This window comes from Hermetia illucens, chromosome 1 (genome assembly GCF_905115235.1).
Source record: "Hermetia illucens chromosome 1, iHerIll2.2.curated.20191125, whole genome shotgun sequence".
Lineage (NCBI taxonomy): Eukaryota > Metazoa > Arthropoda > Insecta > Diptera > Stratiomyidae > Hermetia > Hermetia illucens.
Genome location: NC_051849.1, coordinates 183855369 through 183871938, shown reverse-complemented (window position 1 = coordinate 183871938; position 16570 = coordinate 183855369). Strand labels below are relative to the sequence as shown.

General features: G+C 41.2%; 1 protein-coding gene across 1 annotated transcript in view; it reads right to left on the bottom strand.

Moving 5' to 3' along the window:
* LOC119646940 (lachesin) overlaps positions 1-16570 on the bottom strand; it is a 182025-nt gene that overhangs the window by 39858 nt on the left and 125597 nt on the right. The window contains exons 8-9 of the mRNA XM_038047630.1: positions 6927-7046; positions 6646-6822 (exon numbers count right to left, since the gene is read on the bottom strand). Of these exons, the coding sequence (XP_037903558.1) occupies positions 6646-6822; positions 6927-7046 (297 nt within the window). The remainder of the gene's footprint in view (positions 1-6645; positions 6823-6926; positions 7047-16570) is intronic.

Here is a 16570-nt window from a genome sequence, read left to right as displayed (position 1 = left end):
AAAACTAAAACAAAATAATTCTCTGGGACCCAATTCATAAGAACTCATTTCGTTGTGATATTGACGAATTGATATGTGATGATGACGTCATGGAGGTTGTAGAGTGCACGAAATTCACAAAAAATTGTAAAGTTTCACCCCTTATAACTTTGTTAATAATGGTTGGATTTTCTTCAAACTTGACCAAACTGTGCATTATGTTCTTCATTACACGCATGCCAAATTTTGTACTTCTGGGATGAACATAAGGGGGGGTGCCGGGTAAATTTCTAAAATGTGGAAATATACTATTATTAACTTTATTTGTGCAGATATCGGAACCGGATATATTTTGAGGCCTAGATTTCGTAGAGATGCACCACTGCAGACAGACAGACAGACAGACAGACAGACAGACAGACAGACGGACAGACGGACAGACAGACAGACAGACACCGTCTCGATTCTAATAAGGTTTTGTTTCACACAAAACCTTAAAATGAGAAAAAGATTAAAAGATTCTTATGGAGATGTTGAGGTGACAGTTCTTCCGCGACAGAGTTCTATCACTGCAAGCTTACCAGCAAGAGAAAACGTCAATCCTCGCTAGAACTCAATTAAAGCCAGAAAAAATCTTTTCAGGTTCATTTTTAGAATATATCTATGTCAACAACAGCAAAATCCTCTTGCTCTTGTTTTTGGTTCCCCGTCAAAGTACTAGCTACTTCCGGCAGCTTTTACCGGTGATCATGGAATTTACTTTTGGAAAGGTACCAAGAATACTCTTGCATCCATTAATATGACATTCTGTGGTATCGGAAAACATGACTTTGAGCTAGTAGATACTATTGCTAATAGTAGGACACGCACTGAATTTTGCAATTACTTGCCCTGTATGATGGACTACCACAAACTTTCTTCTCCAAGGATAAATGGAAGGAAAATATTCCAGTTAAGAAATAATATCACATTGCAATCTTTTTACCTTTTTTTAATGATGGCCAAAGGGTAGTATAGATCCCAGGACGAAACGTGGATTGGTACCCACGTAGGAGCATAAGACCTGGGAAACGCCTGCTGAACCAATACCAACAGTTCTACTACCAAATCGTATCTGCACCTCCACGTCATAACCGCTGTACATGTAAAACAAATTGTTTTGGAACCATAAGAGGACTCCACTGACAACACAACGGAGAACCCGGCAACGAAAAGAGAATAAACATTTGGGCATTTTCTTATGGAACGTGCGCTCCCTGTACAGAGAAGAAACTGCCAATACCCTGTCCTGATGTAACAGCGTTGCAGGAGATACGTTGGACAGGGGGCGTATCCTGAAGAAGAGCCACTACACCACATATTATAGTATCCATACAATGAAACCTGCTGTTATTGGCTTTGAAAACATAAGCGAAAGACTATGAACTGTGCCCTTACGAGTCAAATTTAGAAAAATAAACCTCATTAACGTTCACGCCCCTGCAGAGGAGACTGCAGAGGCGGACAAGAATATCTTCTACGAGCCAATAGAACGAACCCTCAAAGCCTGTCCCAAGTATGATATCTAAATCTAACTTGGGGTTTTAACAGCAAAGTAGGGACTGAGCCCGTATTCAGGCGTCACGCCAGCTTCCGTAGCTAATATAAGGATACCAATGATAACGGACTGCGGATTGCCCAGTTAGCAGTATCGTACGAAATGGTTGTTAGAAGTACCAGAGTTGCGTGGAAAGCGGCCCATAAGCAAACGTGGGCTTCTCCAGACTGGATCACTTTCAACCCAGTTGGCCACGTGTTGATAGAACGCCGCCACCTCTCAGCTTGATGCATTTCGAAACTAATAGGAGAGCCAATATAGACTCAGGTTACTATCTCGTTGGCATGGTGCTTCGGGTTCGAATAATAACACCACCTAGAATCCCCCATTCACAACACAGCAATCTGTAACACTTATAAGCGGGGAAATGGATGCCGCAATAACCGCAGCTTGCAAATGTCCTGGAGATGAAGCATCGACAAATGATCTTCACAACCACCTGAAGAACGTTATCATTGATATGGCCACAAACATGCTTGGCCCCAGCCCCAAGAAAAGTCGAAATAGATGGTTCGACGGTGAATATAAGCGGGACGGAAGAATGATGCATACCGAGTAATGTTGCATTCTCAAAGAACGCGGGCACACGTGGAGACGCCCGCGGAGACTTATCATGAACTCCGTCGTGCGGAAAAGCGACTTGACTGACGAAAAGGGGAAGTCTGGGAGAACCAACAGGTTTGTGAACTCGAAAAGTACAGGGAGCAGCCGCACCAGGCCCGCAAGTTTTACCAACAAGTCAGCAGGATGAAGCTTTATATACCTCGATGCTCATCCTGCCGAGACAAAAAGAGAAATCTAATTTCCGATAGAATGGGCATATTGAGTATGATAAACTGCCTAACAACCAGAATATGGGCGAGTTGGAGGTCCCCGCCTGACCATTCGACATTAATAACGGACCGGCCCGGTGCGTTCTCTTTAACCTGGCCCTGAAGAAAGTGACCCGTGATGCTGAGGTAAATCCGAGGGGCACGATCCTCTTTAAATTCACCCAACTACTGGCGACATCGACATCGACTCGAGACATGCAAACTGCCGTCATCCAGATCGAGGAGGCGGCCCGAGATCTTGGGCTTCACATCAATGAAGACTAGCTAAAATAAATGGTGGCAACATCAGCACCGAAAACCAACTAACCAACAACATCGAATCCCACTGGTTAAGTGAGAAGAATAAATATAGAAGACTACAACTTTGAAACCGTTGATAATTTCTCCTATCTAGGGTCGGAAATCACAACCGATAACAGCTATGACAATGAAATCCGCGCACGGTTGTTGGCTGCCAAGGGAGCCCATTTCAGCTTACAAAAACAATAACGGTTGAAACGACACTGTACAAAACAATGATGTTGCCAACCCTCATGTATTCCTGAGAGGCTTGGGTTTTTAACGAGAAAAATTGCGAACTGTTGGCCGGGTTCGAGAGAAGAATCCTTCGAAGAATTTTTGACCCCCTACATGAATATGGACGATTTCGTAGCCAATATAATGACGTAATTTCAATTCTAAGTAGACGATTAGAAGTAAGAAAACAAGAATACCAACTTCAAATGGTAAATTACTAACAGAAAAGACGAGGAAGCGAAGGACTGGGTGATCTGCCCTGCTTACTAAATCAACGGAAGGCAAGAGATTTTACGAAGTTCTCAGTAAAATTCGCAACAAGGTGAAACCCAACACAATGGAGCAGAAGTGTCTTTCATAAGGAAAAGAAGAAGTGGAGGTGGAGGCGCAGTCCTCGGTGAACTACATAAAAGGGAAATGGGACCTGTTATTGTTTTCAAACCTACCCGGTACACCCGACTGCGAAAGAAGCATTTCTAACGTAACTTTTGCGTTGGAATTACTGGCACCATCGATGGACGAGAGGCGAATGCTAAAAGATTTGATAGTAAGTGGCCACCAGTACATCGCGTTTAAAGTGGTTGACCCAATTTGTTTTTGTGAATCAACTCTTTCCTTTCTTTGGCACAATATAGATTTGCGATCATTTCGCACTTAATAGCCCTCAATCCCGACACCTTTAGGATTGAGTAGATCAATCAATATTTTCGCGTGTAATTCATAAATAGACAGGACCGTAGAGAGAAAATGCGAACCGAGGATAAATAAGGACATTTCCATAATATATTATCGAAGTATACATCTAGTTCCGAGAAGCCTCTATTTCGGATTCCTGAGAAAACTGTGGGCCAAAGGAGAATCACCACATTTCTCGCCCCTTTCGTCACGTCTGCATCTTTCTAATTAGTAACAACGGGACCAAATTCTAACTCAGTTTTACGGCGCTTGTCAATTTGTCGAAAATTACCTAGTGGAACTTAGAAACTCATATATGCTGGAGTGTCCACGGCTTAACGATAGAAGTGGTATTCCCTTTCCAGGGGCCACTTTGACCAAATAATGTATTCGATAATGTGTAATATTCTCTTTATCCTCACAGTTTTTCCAACCCCTTTAGTTTTCTCAAATATCCTTCTTTATTTCACAATTCCCATTCCTTCATTCATTTAAAAACAATACTTAGCATTTCAACTAATTAAATTTTCTTATGTTTTAAACCATTCAACCACTCACTCACTCAAACCTTTTCAAATTCTATTTTTGATTAATTTCTCGTATTTCACATTGTTGGATACAGGCAGGCGATTGTTCGTGGCCGAGGAGAATGTCATCCCGCACACTTCAGCAGTCGTGTATATTGCTGGTGATACAGAGCCGGCATGAGCTTTTAAGTTCAAGTTCATGAACCGGGAAGGCAATTAGCGAGAACAAGACCAACTGATCAAGGGACAGCTGATGGGCTGAACTGGAGTTTGCAATTCGAAGGCGAGTCTCGGGCAGTAAGGTTGGCTTGAGAGAAAGATTGTGCCCTTAGAAAATTTGTAATTTTGAGAAATTAAGTCTGTGAAAGTCAAACCTGTGAGTCAAAAGGAAAGAAATTGACATATTCAAGCCGACTAGTGCAAAAACCAGATTGGGGCCAAGTTTTGGCAAATTAACTCTGATAAACATGAATTGTGGGTTTCAGGCGGTAGGAACCAAAATAAGTTCAATTCGCTGGGTTACATTTTAGTTTCATTTTTCAGTGTTGGTGATTGGTGATGTTCACCACGTGACCCGAGGTAGGCCATTGAAGCGCTGCACTGCAATTTGATATTGACCTGTTTTCTGCAATGGAAAAAGTTCCGCCTACAGAATTTAGCAGAAAGTAAGTTCCGATTCACCTAGTTTTCCACCATTGAGAGTGTGTAGCCGGGTAAATTACCGAAACGCAAGGATTCACGCAGAAATTGAAACCTTATGCAACGGTGTTACTAGTGGGACTGCTTCCCATCTGCCAAGACTCGGGATTACACCCTTTGTAAGAAGAAACTCTGAAAATTGGGTTTCTTTGAACGTGTTTTTTGATAAATTCACATTTTTAAAGGAATTCCATAATTAAGCGCCAACAATCCAGAAAAGGCCAAACGTAAGCACCAGGAAATGCTGAGTTCATTGTTGGCTCTAGTTATCAAAAGGGTCCAGGACGCCCAACTAACTTCATTTCGAATAGATATACCAACTTCGATAGGTACATATGTATGCTTTGTCACCAATGAAATTAAACACAAAATTTAAAGTTGTGGTTTCCTGATATTCTGCATCTCACTCCTATAAACTCTACATCTTCGCGCGGATGCCGGTCATGTTCGAATTATTTAATGAAATTCAGTTTCCACCGTGGTGTTTAAGATATGAAATTATCAGACTTCCCACAGAGCTCTGAGTGAGATATTTGTTTTGTTTTACTTGTTTACTTTTATTCGCAGTGGTTTCGTTTATTACATTTTTGTTTTCTTTTCTTTTAAATCATTATTTTATTTTTCCATTCATAGTTTTTATTTCCCTTTGAATTTACCTACACTTGATTCTTTTATTTATGATTTAATAGTGTAAATGCATGACTATTTACTTCGTTATTTTATTTTGAATAAATATAATTATTAATATGAGCTCTTTAATTTAAGGACTCCCTTCTTCTCTCCTCCTCTTTAGTCCTGCAAAACTCTCACAAGACAGGGACATCCTGGTCTGAGTATGTCAAGGCAGGGAGCGGAAGCTCAGAGGCCGTTCCTCGCAAAACATCTGAGACAGGGGAAACCTCGATCGAGGATGTTATCAGTCGTTGATCCTCCTTTTCGATCGTGGCACTCGGGTCCGGTGTTTTACGGCTCAACTCGCGCGGTCGAGACGTTTTTTTTTATTTTTATATTTTCAGGTTTAGCTCGGGTGTGTTTATTTTGTTAGGTGCACGCGAAACACCATGATTGAGTATCCTTCAGGATCCAGTGCGAACCAACGTATCGAAAAGGACACGTGAGGAATCGAAGCGCTCAAAAGACCCACCCGCTACATTCCCCAGCCTGGTTAGCACAGAGGCGTGCAAGTACGTCTCCATGAAGCACCTCGATCGAGCTTCAAAATTTGCGGGCAGACCTTCACGATTAATTTCGCCATTTTTTAGGTTTTTAGGATAGCTCTTCCCTCTTGGTCGTCTTCGGCCACTCGGTATGGCCTTTCGACCATCGGAATCTCAATTAGTCATTACAATGCTTTAAAACTCCTCACCATAGGCTAATAATTCAAAATCTGAAAAATTATTCTAGATATTTGCAAAGTCCTGAAAGATCTGAAGAGCGAGACTTGCCCCAAGGCTGCAAATAATTTGATTAACGCTTTGTCATAAGATCCTTTTTCCAAATATTATCTGTTTTGCTGCAACTTATTTGATGTTGATAATTGAAAGTAGCGAAGATTGAAGAATCACAACGATTCTGCCAATATAGAAAGTCTTGAACGCAGCATTATATATGTAAGTCCCAAAGAAATTTACACCCAAAAAAGGAAAGTGCTTTAAACTTATCAAAACCGCAGCAGACTTCCTGACGCCTCTTAACACTGTGTAATTAAACTAATTGAAACTAATATGAAATCACGCCTGGCTTGCGTGAAGGCAAATTTGATTTAAAGTGTAAATACATTTTCATTTGGAAAGTGCCACATTAACATTATGAAAATTACCTTTTAGACTGACGTATGCCTCGCGTTTTCCCAATGCGTTCACGCTCGAACAAACGTAGACACCAAAGTCGCTCTTTTGTACGTTTCGAATGGTGAGATTCAGCTGCCAAGTGTAAGAGTTGCGTATGAGAGCCTCCGAGATGCTGTACTTGGAGCCATCATGAATTTTAATTTTCGCTGTAACATTTTGAAAATTGTGCATGGTAAGAGCATATGTGAGCATAACTGTGCTACATAGCATAAGGGTATTGTGTGGGGTGGAAAAATTAAGGAGTTATTACTTTCGTTTCTATGCCAGCCGTTTAGAGGTTTTGGGAAGACTTCAGCAATGCATTGTAGCGTAACGTCACTGTCGACAGGAGACACCATTACGTCAACGACTTCTTTGATAGTTGGTGGAACTGTAATGGAAATGAAGTAGGCATTGTCATTAATTCGGATTCATTTCTACCAACTTATTTCTATTTACTTAATGGATTTAATTGGGTTAATTTGAAATAATGTCAAAAAGGCTTGCCGAATGAACTACAGAGTTCGCACTAAGATTTATTAATGTGAGCTTACACTTCCTGGATTGTAACCCAAAAAGAAACAATCTATTAGCAAAACCCATATTGAGTTTTTAAGTAAAGTTATGGTAATTAAAATTAAAAATTCGAATTTTTTTTTTTTATTTTACTAAAAATTTAGTCTTTTTGCAAATTTGCATATTTTTACTGACAGTTGGATTTTGTATTGTGCATTCATCTTTTGTTGCTTGGAAATGAAAACTCTGAATCTTCATACACCCGAAAAAGAGGACAAATTTTTTCAAATGAAAGATCTGGAAGAGTACTTTCCGAAGTTTTTACATTGGTTGAAAATGGGAGCAGTGTAGGATCTGAACGGGGTCAATTACTTCAAAAACCCATTCTAAAAAACTACTCAGTCGAAAAATCCGAAAAAAATTATGTTGGTCCATTTGCATGGTAGCTAAGCCTTAAGATACTCGCCGTTACAATATCTGCTCAAATGAATTTGATAATAGCATGTTATTATATTTTGAAAATTTACTTCTTAAGTTTAGTCCAAGTCGCCAGTTTTATAGCAAAATCAATTTTAATAGCAAGCACCATACTGCGAAGTCTGGTGAAAATTCTACTATTGCCATAGTAGTTCGCTTTCGTTTAGTGGGGGGAGCCGCCCGTCCAAGTACTCAGACCTTTGCTAGCCCCACTGTACTATTCCCGGAGATCGCCTATTCAACGGTCTCTCGCCGGCGGCGTTCGCAAGCTTTCGCGAAGCTGACTACATTTTCCATAGGCAGAGAATGTGCAGACTCTTCGCTGAAGAAAACCTTACCGAGGTATCGTCTGGGGTCTGAGCAGGGCGGGCAGCTGCATACTAAGTGCAAGCCCGTCTATACTTCCTTCTTGCATTGGCTGCAGATGGCCGAGATCACCACTCCATTTTTTTCTAGTTTAAGGGATAGTATCCCATTAAAAGCCATACTAGGGTTTTCATGTCCCACTTCTGAAGGGAAACAAAAATGCTGCTCTAGCGGCCTCGAGTTCCTTCACAAAGATTTTCGCCTTCCCCCTTCAGAGTAGACTTGACAGTAGATGGCCGGATCCTAAGATCTGGTTCTGGCCCAACCATTGTGGATTCAGACCCTTGGTGAGCAAGTCTGTCAGCTTCCAAATTACCAGCGATGCCTCGGTATCCACATCAGGAATGTTTCGTTCAATCGACCAAGTTTCACCAGCATTTGATGACAACTCCATACACCTGGGCTTGATATGTCGTTGCTTTTTGGTACTGATAATGCTGCCCGACGTTCGAATGACTCCGCTAAAAGGACAAGAATTGAAGCCAAGGCTGTACATGTCTTTCTTGAAGAAACCTAAGGTTTATGGACTAGGTGTAGCAGATTAATGGTCAGTTAAGATTTTATGGCAAAAATCACATTCTACTTTTTAAATGCGTTTTTATCGAAACTGCATATTGAAAATCTGCTGCCACTATAGCCCAAAATTTATCCAACGAAATTCTTTGAAATTTTCACGACTAATTGAGAATATATTTCTACGGTCCGCAAACTAGGATAATTACGATTCATTCAGTAGTTTTTTTTATTTACCAACGAAGCATTGAAAAAACACCAAAATTAACAAATAAAAAAGTTTAACACGGCACCAAAAATGTAGCTTTTAATATGTTTAAATAATCCTAAGTTGCGGACTGTAGTTAAGCCCCCATCTTTCAGATGATCACAGTGTCCTCTAACGTGGCAACAGAAAAACATCCTTTTTTGGAGATTGGTGTATAAATTGCCCTGTATTTCAATAACGAACTATGCCATCGGGCTGGAAAAATTATTGCTCATGATCAAGATATAAATAAATATAGGGTGAAAAATTCGTATTTGCATCTTTATCCAGTTCTTCACAAAAGATTTCTAAAAAAAGCGAAAAAGCGGCCTTCACACGGGATGAATCCCTTAAGTCTGTAGTTCCCAAAAGATACATGACCATTTATCGGCCATTCTTTTTTTTTGGTGATTACAACGAAATCTGCGTCGTTAGCTGCTTTTCGTTTTACCTGCAAATGGATTTGGGGGTAAATTTAGAATAGCTTCGAATGTTGCGATGCTGCTCCAGTAATACTTAGGCAAAGCTTCCTGCTGTTAGCAAAGTTCAGTCTCGGCCACCATATGATGTATGCATATATCAAAATGGATTTCATTATGGATGTACATATCCAACGAATCTGTTTTTGTGAAAGTCCCCAGGTCAGGTCAGGTCAGGTCAATCCTAAAGCACCAAAGCAATCTGGAGGATTTTTAGCATTGTTCCTAGATATGGTGCTTCCACGTTAACTTGACTGTTTGTACCAGCTGAATTTCTGCCCCTGATAAGGTCGGTAGCGTGTAGCTGCCCCATCCGACGTTTCTAGTGAACATAACTAGTCCAATATTCCTAGCGTTGACCGTGAGTCCATTATGTGGCACCAACTGTGGAATACATGCAGTGTTGCATTCAGGCGGTCAGATACTGTGTCCGCAAACTTGCCGGTAATTATTACGGGTATGTCGCCTAAAAATGCTTGTGTGAGAACTTTTGTGCCCTCCAGGAACCATAGCAAAGTGTCCATTACCAGCAGCCATAACAAAGGATAGAGGACCCCTCCCTGTGGGCAACCCCTGAGGCACCCTGCCTCAATGGGCTCCTGTCCGATCAATGTGTGGATTTTTCTCCACTCTAGCATCTAAGGATCCAACTGACTAACCGCGTTACAAATCACCGTGAATGAGCCATAATTGAAGACGCCTTCGATGTCCATAAATGCGCCTAAGGCGTATTCTTTATCGGACATTGCTTTCTCAATTTCTGTAGTTAGCTTATGGAGTACTGTCTCCGTGGATTTTCCTTTCAGGTAGGCATGTTGCCTACAGTGAAGTGGCAACTTAGGGATATATGTATCCCTTATGAGCCAATCTACTAGTTTTTCCAGTCCTTTTAGTAGAAAGCAAGTTAGACTGACCGGTCGGAAGGTTTTTGCGTCTGTGTAGATAGGTTTCCTGGTTTGCGAAGAAATATTACCTGCACATCACGTCAGCTGGTTGGAATATAAGCGTGTGCTAGGCGAGCGCGTTGTATATTCCAAATGTGTAGGACCAGGACTTCCATTACCTTTATTACTAGAGCAGGAATAATGCCATCCGGACCTGCAGACATCATGGGACGAGTTAAATGCCCATTTCACTCACTCCTGTGACACTACTTTGCATGCCAGAGTTTAATCCTCCGATTGTAGACTATATGTGTCTGTCGGCCTCCAGATCAGATTTTGGATGCTTCCTGGGAAGTCCGCTTCAAGCAAATGGTTTATCGTTTCCTTATTTCTAGATAGCGCAACTGCTAGCTATGTTCTTTGACAAGGATCCGCTTTAGTTTTGATGTTGCCTGAAGAGAATTGGCCTTTTCGCAAAAGCATCTTCGAGATGATCTTTTGCCCGACTTTATGCTTTCTTTACAGCTTTTTGAGCCTCTATGTACCAAATCCAGGAAGCAGCTGAATCAGACTTTAGAGCTCGGTTCAGGAGCACCTTTATCGTTCTCCTTTGTTTTGCCAAATCAGAGTTGCACCATGTTGTTTTACCCTTCTTTGGCATCATGAATGGGCAGCTCTCTTCATAAGCTTCTCTCATGCTGGTAGTGATCATCTGGGTTGTTTTCTCAATTCGAGCAATGGATTTAATGCGCCTCCTAAGGATTGTAACTTAGCCGCTCGCTTTTCACGTCTGTTTTACGCGGATTCCGAAATGTAGTAGGTGGATCCATGCCCATTACGAAATCACTCTCCGATAAGAGCCGCAATATCAAGAGATATCACCCTTATTTCGATTCCTGACCATGTTGAAGAAAGTATGCTCATTGCCCACATTGAGGATCTGCAATGCAGGTACTACTAGATACTCCAATAGTTTCGATCCTCTCGCGTTGATGTTGGAACTTCCCCAGCATATGTGGTGGGTCTTAAGATGACATTCTGCTAATATTCCCATGCCTTTCCTTTTGGCATATTGGTTAGCTCTGATGAATGGTCCGCTGGGAACTTCGTCTACATCATAAGGGAAATAAGCTGAACCTATTGGATCTCCTTATCTCCCTGTTAACTTTTTATGGGCAACTTTATCGTTGTAGTGTCGCTATCACATGGGTCGTTAACCAAGATAGCTTGGAGGTCTTTTGAGACCACCATGCAAGTCATAGTAGATCAAAGTGGCCCCTTTCGCGTCAAAATATTAAGGGGGAAACCCCATTAGATGGTTTTCCGAAACTGACATTAGTTTTGGCATAAATTACAAAGTGTGTAATTAAGGAATCAAAATGTATTCACTTGAAGTGAGACACGACTCATTTTCGGAAACTAGCCAACCCAACCAAAAATCCGAAAAAAAGTTTAGGCCTCAAAATATGTTCCATTCCGATATCTGCTCAAATAAACTTACTAATAGTATAGTACCAACTTTTAGAAATTCGCTGGAAAACCTCCCGTGGATTCATCCTAGGAGTACTAAATTTTGCAAAGGACCATCTCGTGCATACAATTGCCAAGTTTTATGGAAATCCGACTATTAGTGTCAAAGTTATAGCAGTTCAAACTTTCGTGTGAATTTACGCATCCTAAGCCACAAAAATAAGATGCTGACGTCATAACTAACGAGAATAATTGACATTTGAATGAAATATTAAAATTCCATTCATGAAGAATCTACTTCTCCCCAGCGTTTTTTGTATTTGTTGTAGATTAAATTATTCGTATTTGCTAATAATATTAAACTCAGAATGTGAAGCATATTAGGTTGACTATTATCAATACAGGGCTTTCCATCAAATGGTCTATTTAAATCATTTTCTAAAAAATACAGAGCAATGGAGTTTTTAGCTATATGACACGGAGCCGTCATGCATTCGTCGCTCCTCACATCTTCTTCTTTTTCTTCAGACTTTATCCCGTTCACAAGCGGAGTCGGTTCGTCGTGATCGGTTTCGCCATTTTATTTTATCAAATGCCTAATCCGGATGTAATCGCGAGGCTTTTAAATCCCCATCCAGCGTATCAAGCCACCGTTGTTTCGGCACCCCTTTTGCTCGCTTACCATTGACTTCGATGTTCAGAACAATCTTAGCAAGTGAATTATCGTCAACGTGAATTACATGACCATACCATTGAAGACGCCTTCCTCAGAGTTTCCCCACGGTCGGTGCAACCCCATATCGATCGCGGATATCTTCATTTCAGATGTAATCAAAACTGTCACGCCATCCGTCCAACGCAACATCTTCGTCTCCATTACCTCAAGACGCCATTCATTATCTTTTATAGTCGGCCAACACTCAGGACCATAGAGAGCGGCAGACGGACGACTTTGCCGTAAATTTTAGATTTGAGACATTCGCTGATACGTCGATCACATAGAACACCAGTTGTGAAATGCCACTTCACCCAGGTTGCCTTCATGCCTGAAGAAATTTCATTACGCAGTTCTCCATTGGCTTATAGAACTGACCCGAGATATTTAATTTCTGGGCAGGTTACTGAAGCTGACAGCACTAAGCAATTTAAATATCTCCAGTCAATGCTGTCAACCAATGGAGAATAATCTAACGTCTAGTGTGTCTAGAATGTCTCTCCATCTCACAGAGCACAGAGCAAATCGTTGCGAGGAGCACCACCGGTCGATCTCGGCGGCTGAATGCCTCAGGTTGATGAACCCCACCCACAACTTGCATGACAATACGCCCTGTGGATCGCCCTGGTCTAAAATCATACTGTCGTGAGGATAAATCTCCAGCAGAACATATCGTTTCAGCTTCTTATGACCTTTTGAAAAATTTCCTGGCCGTGGCAGCATACAATGTGGACTGCTCGAGATCGCCTTTCCTTTGTTGATCAACGGAAGTTTCGGCACATTTCAGCGGGAAGAAAAATGCCCCCTTTTGGACAAGCGTTGAATGCGCCCAACAGTAGTTTTGCCCGATGTTAGAGCACTAGTTGGCATATTTATGCCGAGATACCATCTGTGACATTGAAGTTTCCAACTTTTTACTAGAGAAAAGTGGACTCGGCGCCTTCACGCTGCTGTTATCAACCCGCGCGGATGTGCATGTAATTTATCGGGTCACCACTCCATCTCCACGGGTCTCCATTATCCTCGTCGACCAGGTCCTCTCACTAAGGAGAGATTTTTTCAAAGTTTGGATATCTATCAGTAATGTCTCGACGAAAGAGACGACTGTCTGTTCTGTTCTTTTTTCAACAGGAGACGTCGAAAAGTCATGACACCATGTAGCAAAAATGGTACGATTTTACTGCATACCGCAGCCTGAAATATTATCACAGAACTGTCACTTCCAAATTTCTTACAAATAAACCAGAATAATGAACAACAGTGATCGGACGAATACCATTGTGTCTCAAAATCAATCTAAAATTAACGTTGTCAATACAAGAAGTTTACAACTATAGTCACCTTTTTTTGTACCCTTCGGAAACAGTCATCCTATCTGCGTGTGTCATAAAATCGATGAAAGTAGCATAAATTTATTGAAAACATTGTATATAATTCTCAGACTCAAATGACAGAAAGAGAGAAGCCCTATTTAAATATCACGTGAAAACGACCCTATATTGCAAAAATTTGTTTTCATTACTCTGTGATATGGACATATCGTTACACTTATCAAGAGGAAAAGATGAGGGATTACCTCAATTATTTTATGTTCAACCCCACTGACACCGTCATTCAACTGAACACGGTGCTCCAAACCACATTCAATTTCACATAGTGCAGAATTATTATCATTTTTCCAATCTCGTTTGCACTCACCGCTATATCGTCGAGGGTAGTACACGTCCGTATCACAATCAACCCTTTTCTCGCCACCTTCACCGACCTAAACTCATCTCAACTCACCTCAAAGAACACATAACTTTTCTGTCATATCCTTAATGCCCCCGAAACGTATTCTAATATATCGCAGTGGTACACAGTTTAACCTCGTTTAAGAGCCAGCTATTCATTCTTTTTTGATGCATCCCCTCCCTAGGTACGTTCTGGTATTAACCTGAAGAGTTACTGTGAACGATATCATCATCTACCTACCCCGACAAACAAACGTACGGTTAATGCATGAGGGGCTCTTGCAGCCTGAAGTCTTTTGCTCGCCAGCGCCGCAGAATTAATCTTGGAATGGAGAATATAGGACACACATTAGGGCCGGGGATCATTGTGCTTTAATCCACTTTATTTATGGCTTTACATTATGTCGGTGCGCTTAGCCTTAAGCCCATTCGGGAAAACCGAAGCTAAATCCTCTTCTTCATCATCATCACCGTCTTCTTCGTGCTGGGACATTCCATACAAACAACGGGTTAGCTGGAATTCGAGGTACTTGCGGATGCTCACACTCGAGTTGAAGATGAAAAATTACACAGGGATTTCTCGCGATGTCCTAAAAAAACTCGACTTGCTTTGCTTCCGTTGTTTACAATGTTTCTAATTTTAATTAATGAAGTCATATTTTTATTAACCGTGCCTTTTATGGAAGTAGGTCAACTTACGGAAACGGTGGTTTAGTGCTTAATAGAATGAGCAAATGCCCAATTGACAGGTTGCATCCTGGATATTATACACGTAGAATGTGTACTTCAGAAAGTTTTTATATGGATTAGAAACCAAACATGTAAGACGCTAAGATTTGTTAAGTAAATCAGGGTCGAAAAGTCAAAAAATTTAAGAATCCTAAACAAACAGCTAAATTAAAATTTTGAATTCTGTTTGACTAAAAGTCGGAAAAAGGGTACCGGCTTTGGTTTAGAGGAATAGAATAGGCAGGTTTGAGATTAGACGTGAAATGAGTTGGATCTTATTAGTAGATAAGTAAATGGGTTGAAGAAGGGAAGAGGAGCTACAGTTAGAAATTTATTATGTGCTTAAAAATTAAATAGAGAGTGTAATCGGCATCCTTTGAAATATTGTAGCGCATCTCTTGCCAACACATCTTCACTGGTCAAGGTTTGCCAGTGGTGGCTCAAAATATGCTTCAAATTTATTTTCACACAACTTCCCATTCTAAATTCATAAGGTAGACAGTTTCTCGCACAGTGATTTCCATTGTCAGTCAAAGAAGTAAAATAAAATGCATAATCCTCCAGTTCGGTCCATTCCATTAAAGGTTCACGAAAAAGTACTTCTGCTTTCTTCAGGTCCCTCCGAAAGGTCTGCGCTCATCCTCTTCTGTTCTACACCATATCTTTCTAGGCGACCTAATCCGGGTCAATCTTGCAAAGGGTTTTCCAGTGAATAGTATAGCTAACAATGAAGCTGTCATCATATCTTAAAAGGTGCACTATCCACTGCTGTTTCTGCCGTAAAATCCACGTGCTTCGAAATGAACTAAAGGGTGCTGACTTGGTTAGTGCCAGAGGATCGAGACGGGAAACTAACCTACTTTTTGATGACCAAGTTTTGTGAAGTGTCCTTCGATGCATTTTAGGGCAGTTTTAGCTATAATCTTTGTGACCGCAGAATATTTAAACGTAGTTGATAAAGAAGGGGAAGAACTAAGTCGAGCGAAATGCTATACTTCCGGAAGGTTATCCCTAGAAATCAACTGTGTATTTAAGTGAGAATTACATTTGACAAATGCAGTTCAACAAAACCAAGGTTCTCAGTCTAACTCTCCCTATCTGTATTAATGGGTAGAGCATCCAAGGCGTCGATCAATTTGTATATCTAGGAAACGTGGTTTCTGTCGACTGAGGCACAGAACTGGCTGTTGTTCGACGCATTAACAGCGCTAGAGTCGCTTTCGCTGCCCAGTCTAAAATCTATAAATGTACTTATCTCAACACCAAGATCAAGTTGAGACTATTCTATTCTGTCGCTGGCCTGAAACTATCTGAAACGAAGAATTTAATCAGCGCACATGTTGGCCACTCGTACGCACCATGATTGGAATGCGCAAGTGGCATTGGATAGGCCACATATTAAGGAGAGACGACAATTGCATTGCTAGCTACGCTATGCAGTGGAATCCACTATCTCAAGATTGCCGAGAGGTGGGCCGCCACAAGGGCACTTGGCGCGGAACTGTACAGGAGGAGTGTGAGCCTCTCGGGAAGTCGTGGGGCTGCTGAGCATTTCAGGTTACGGCGAACGATGGCGCGTAATTGTGGTTGACGCGCTACACTCCACCAAGGAGTGAATGGCAACCATATATAAATGTAATTCTACTTATAACATTTAGTCACAAATGTGACTGCATTTAAGCGAATAAATCTTTCAAATATCCTCCTCCAGTCCCGATTCATTAATAATGCTATAGGATGGTGCTTCGCATTATCAGGGGCCGGTAGCGTATAGTGAAAGGTTGTT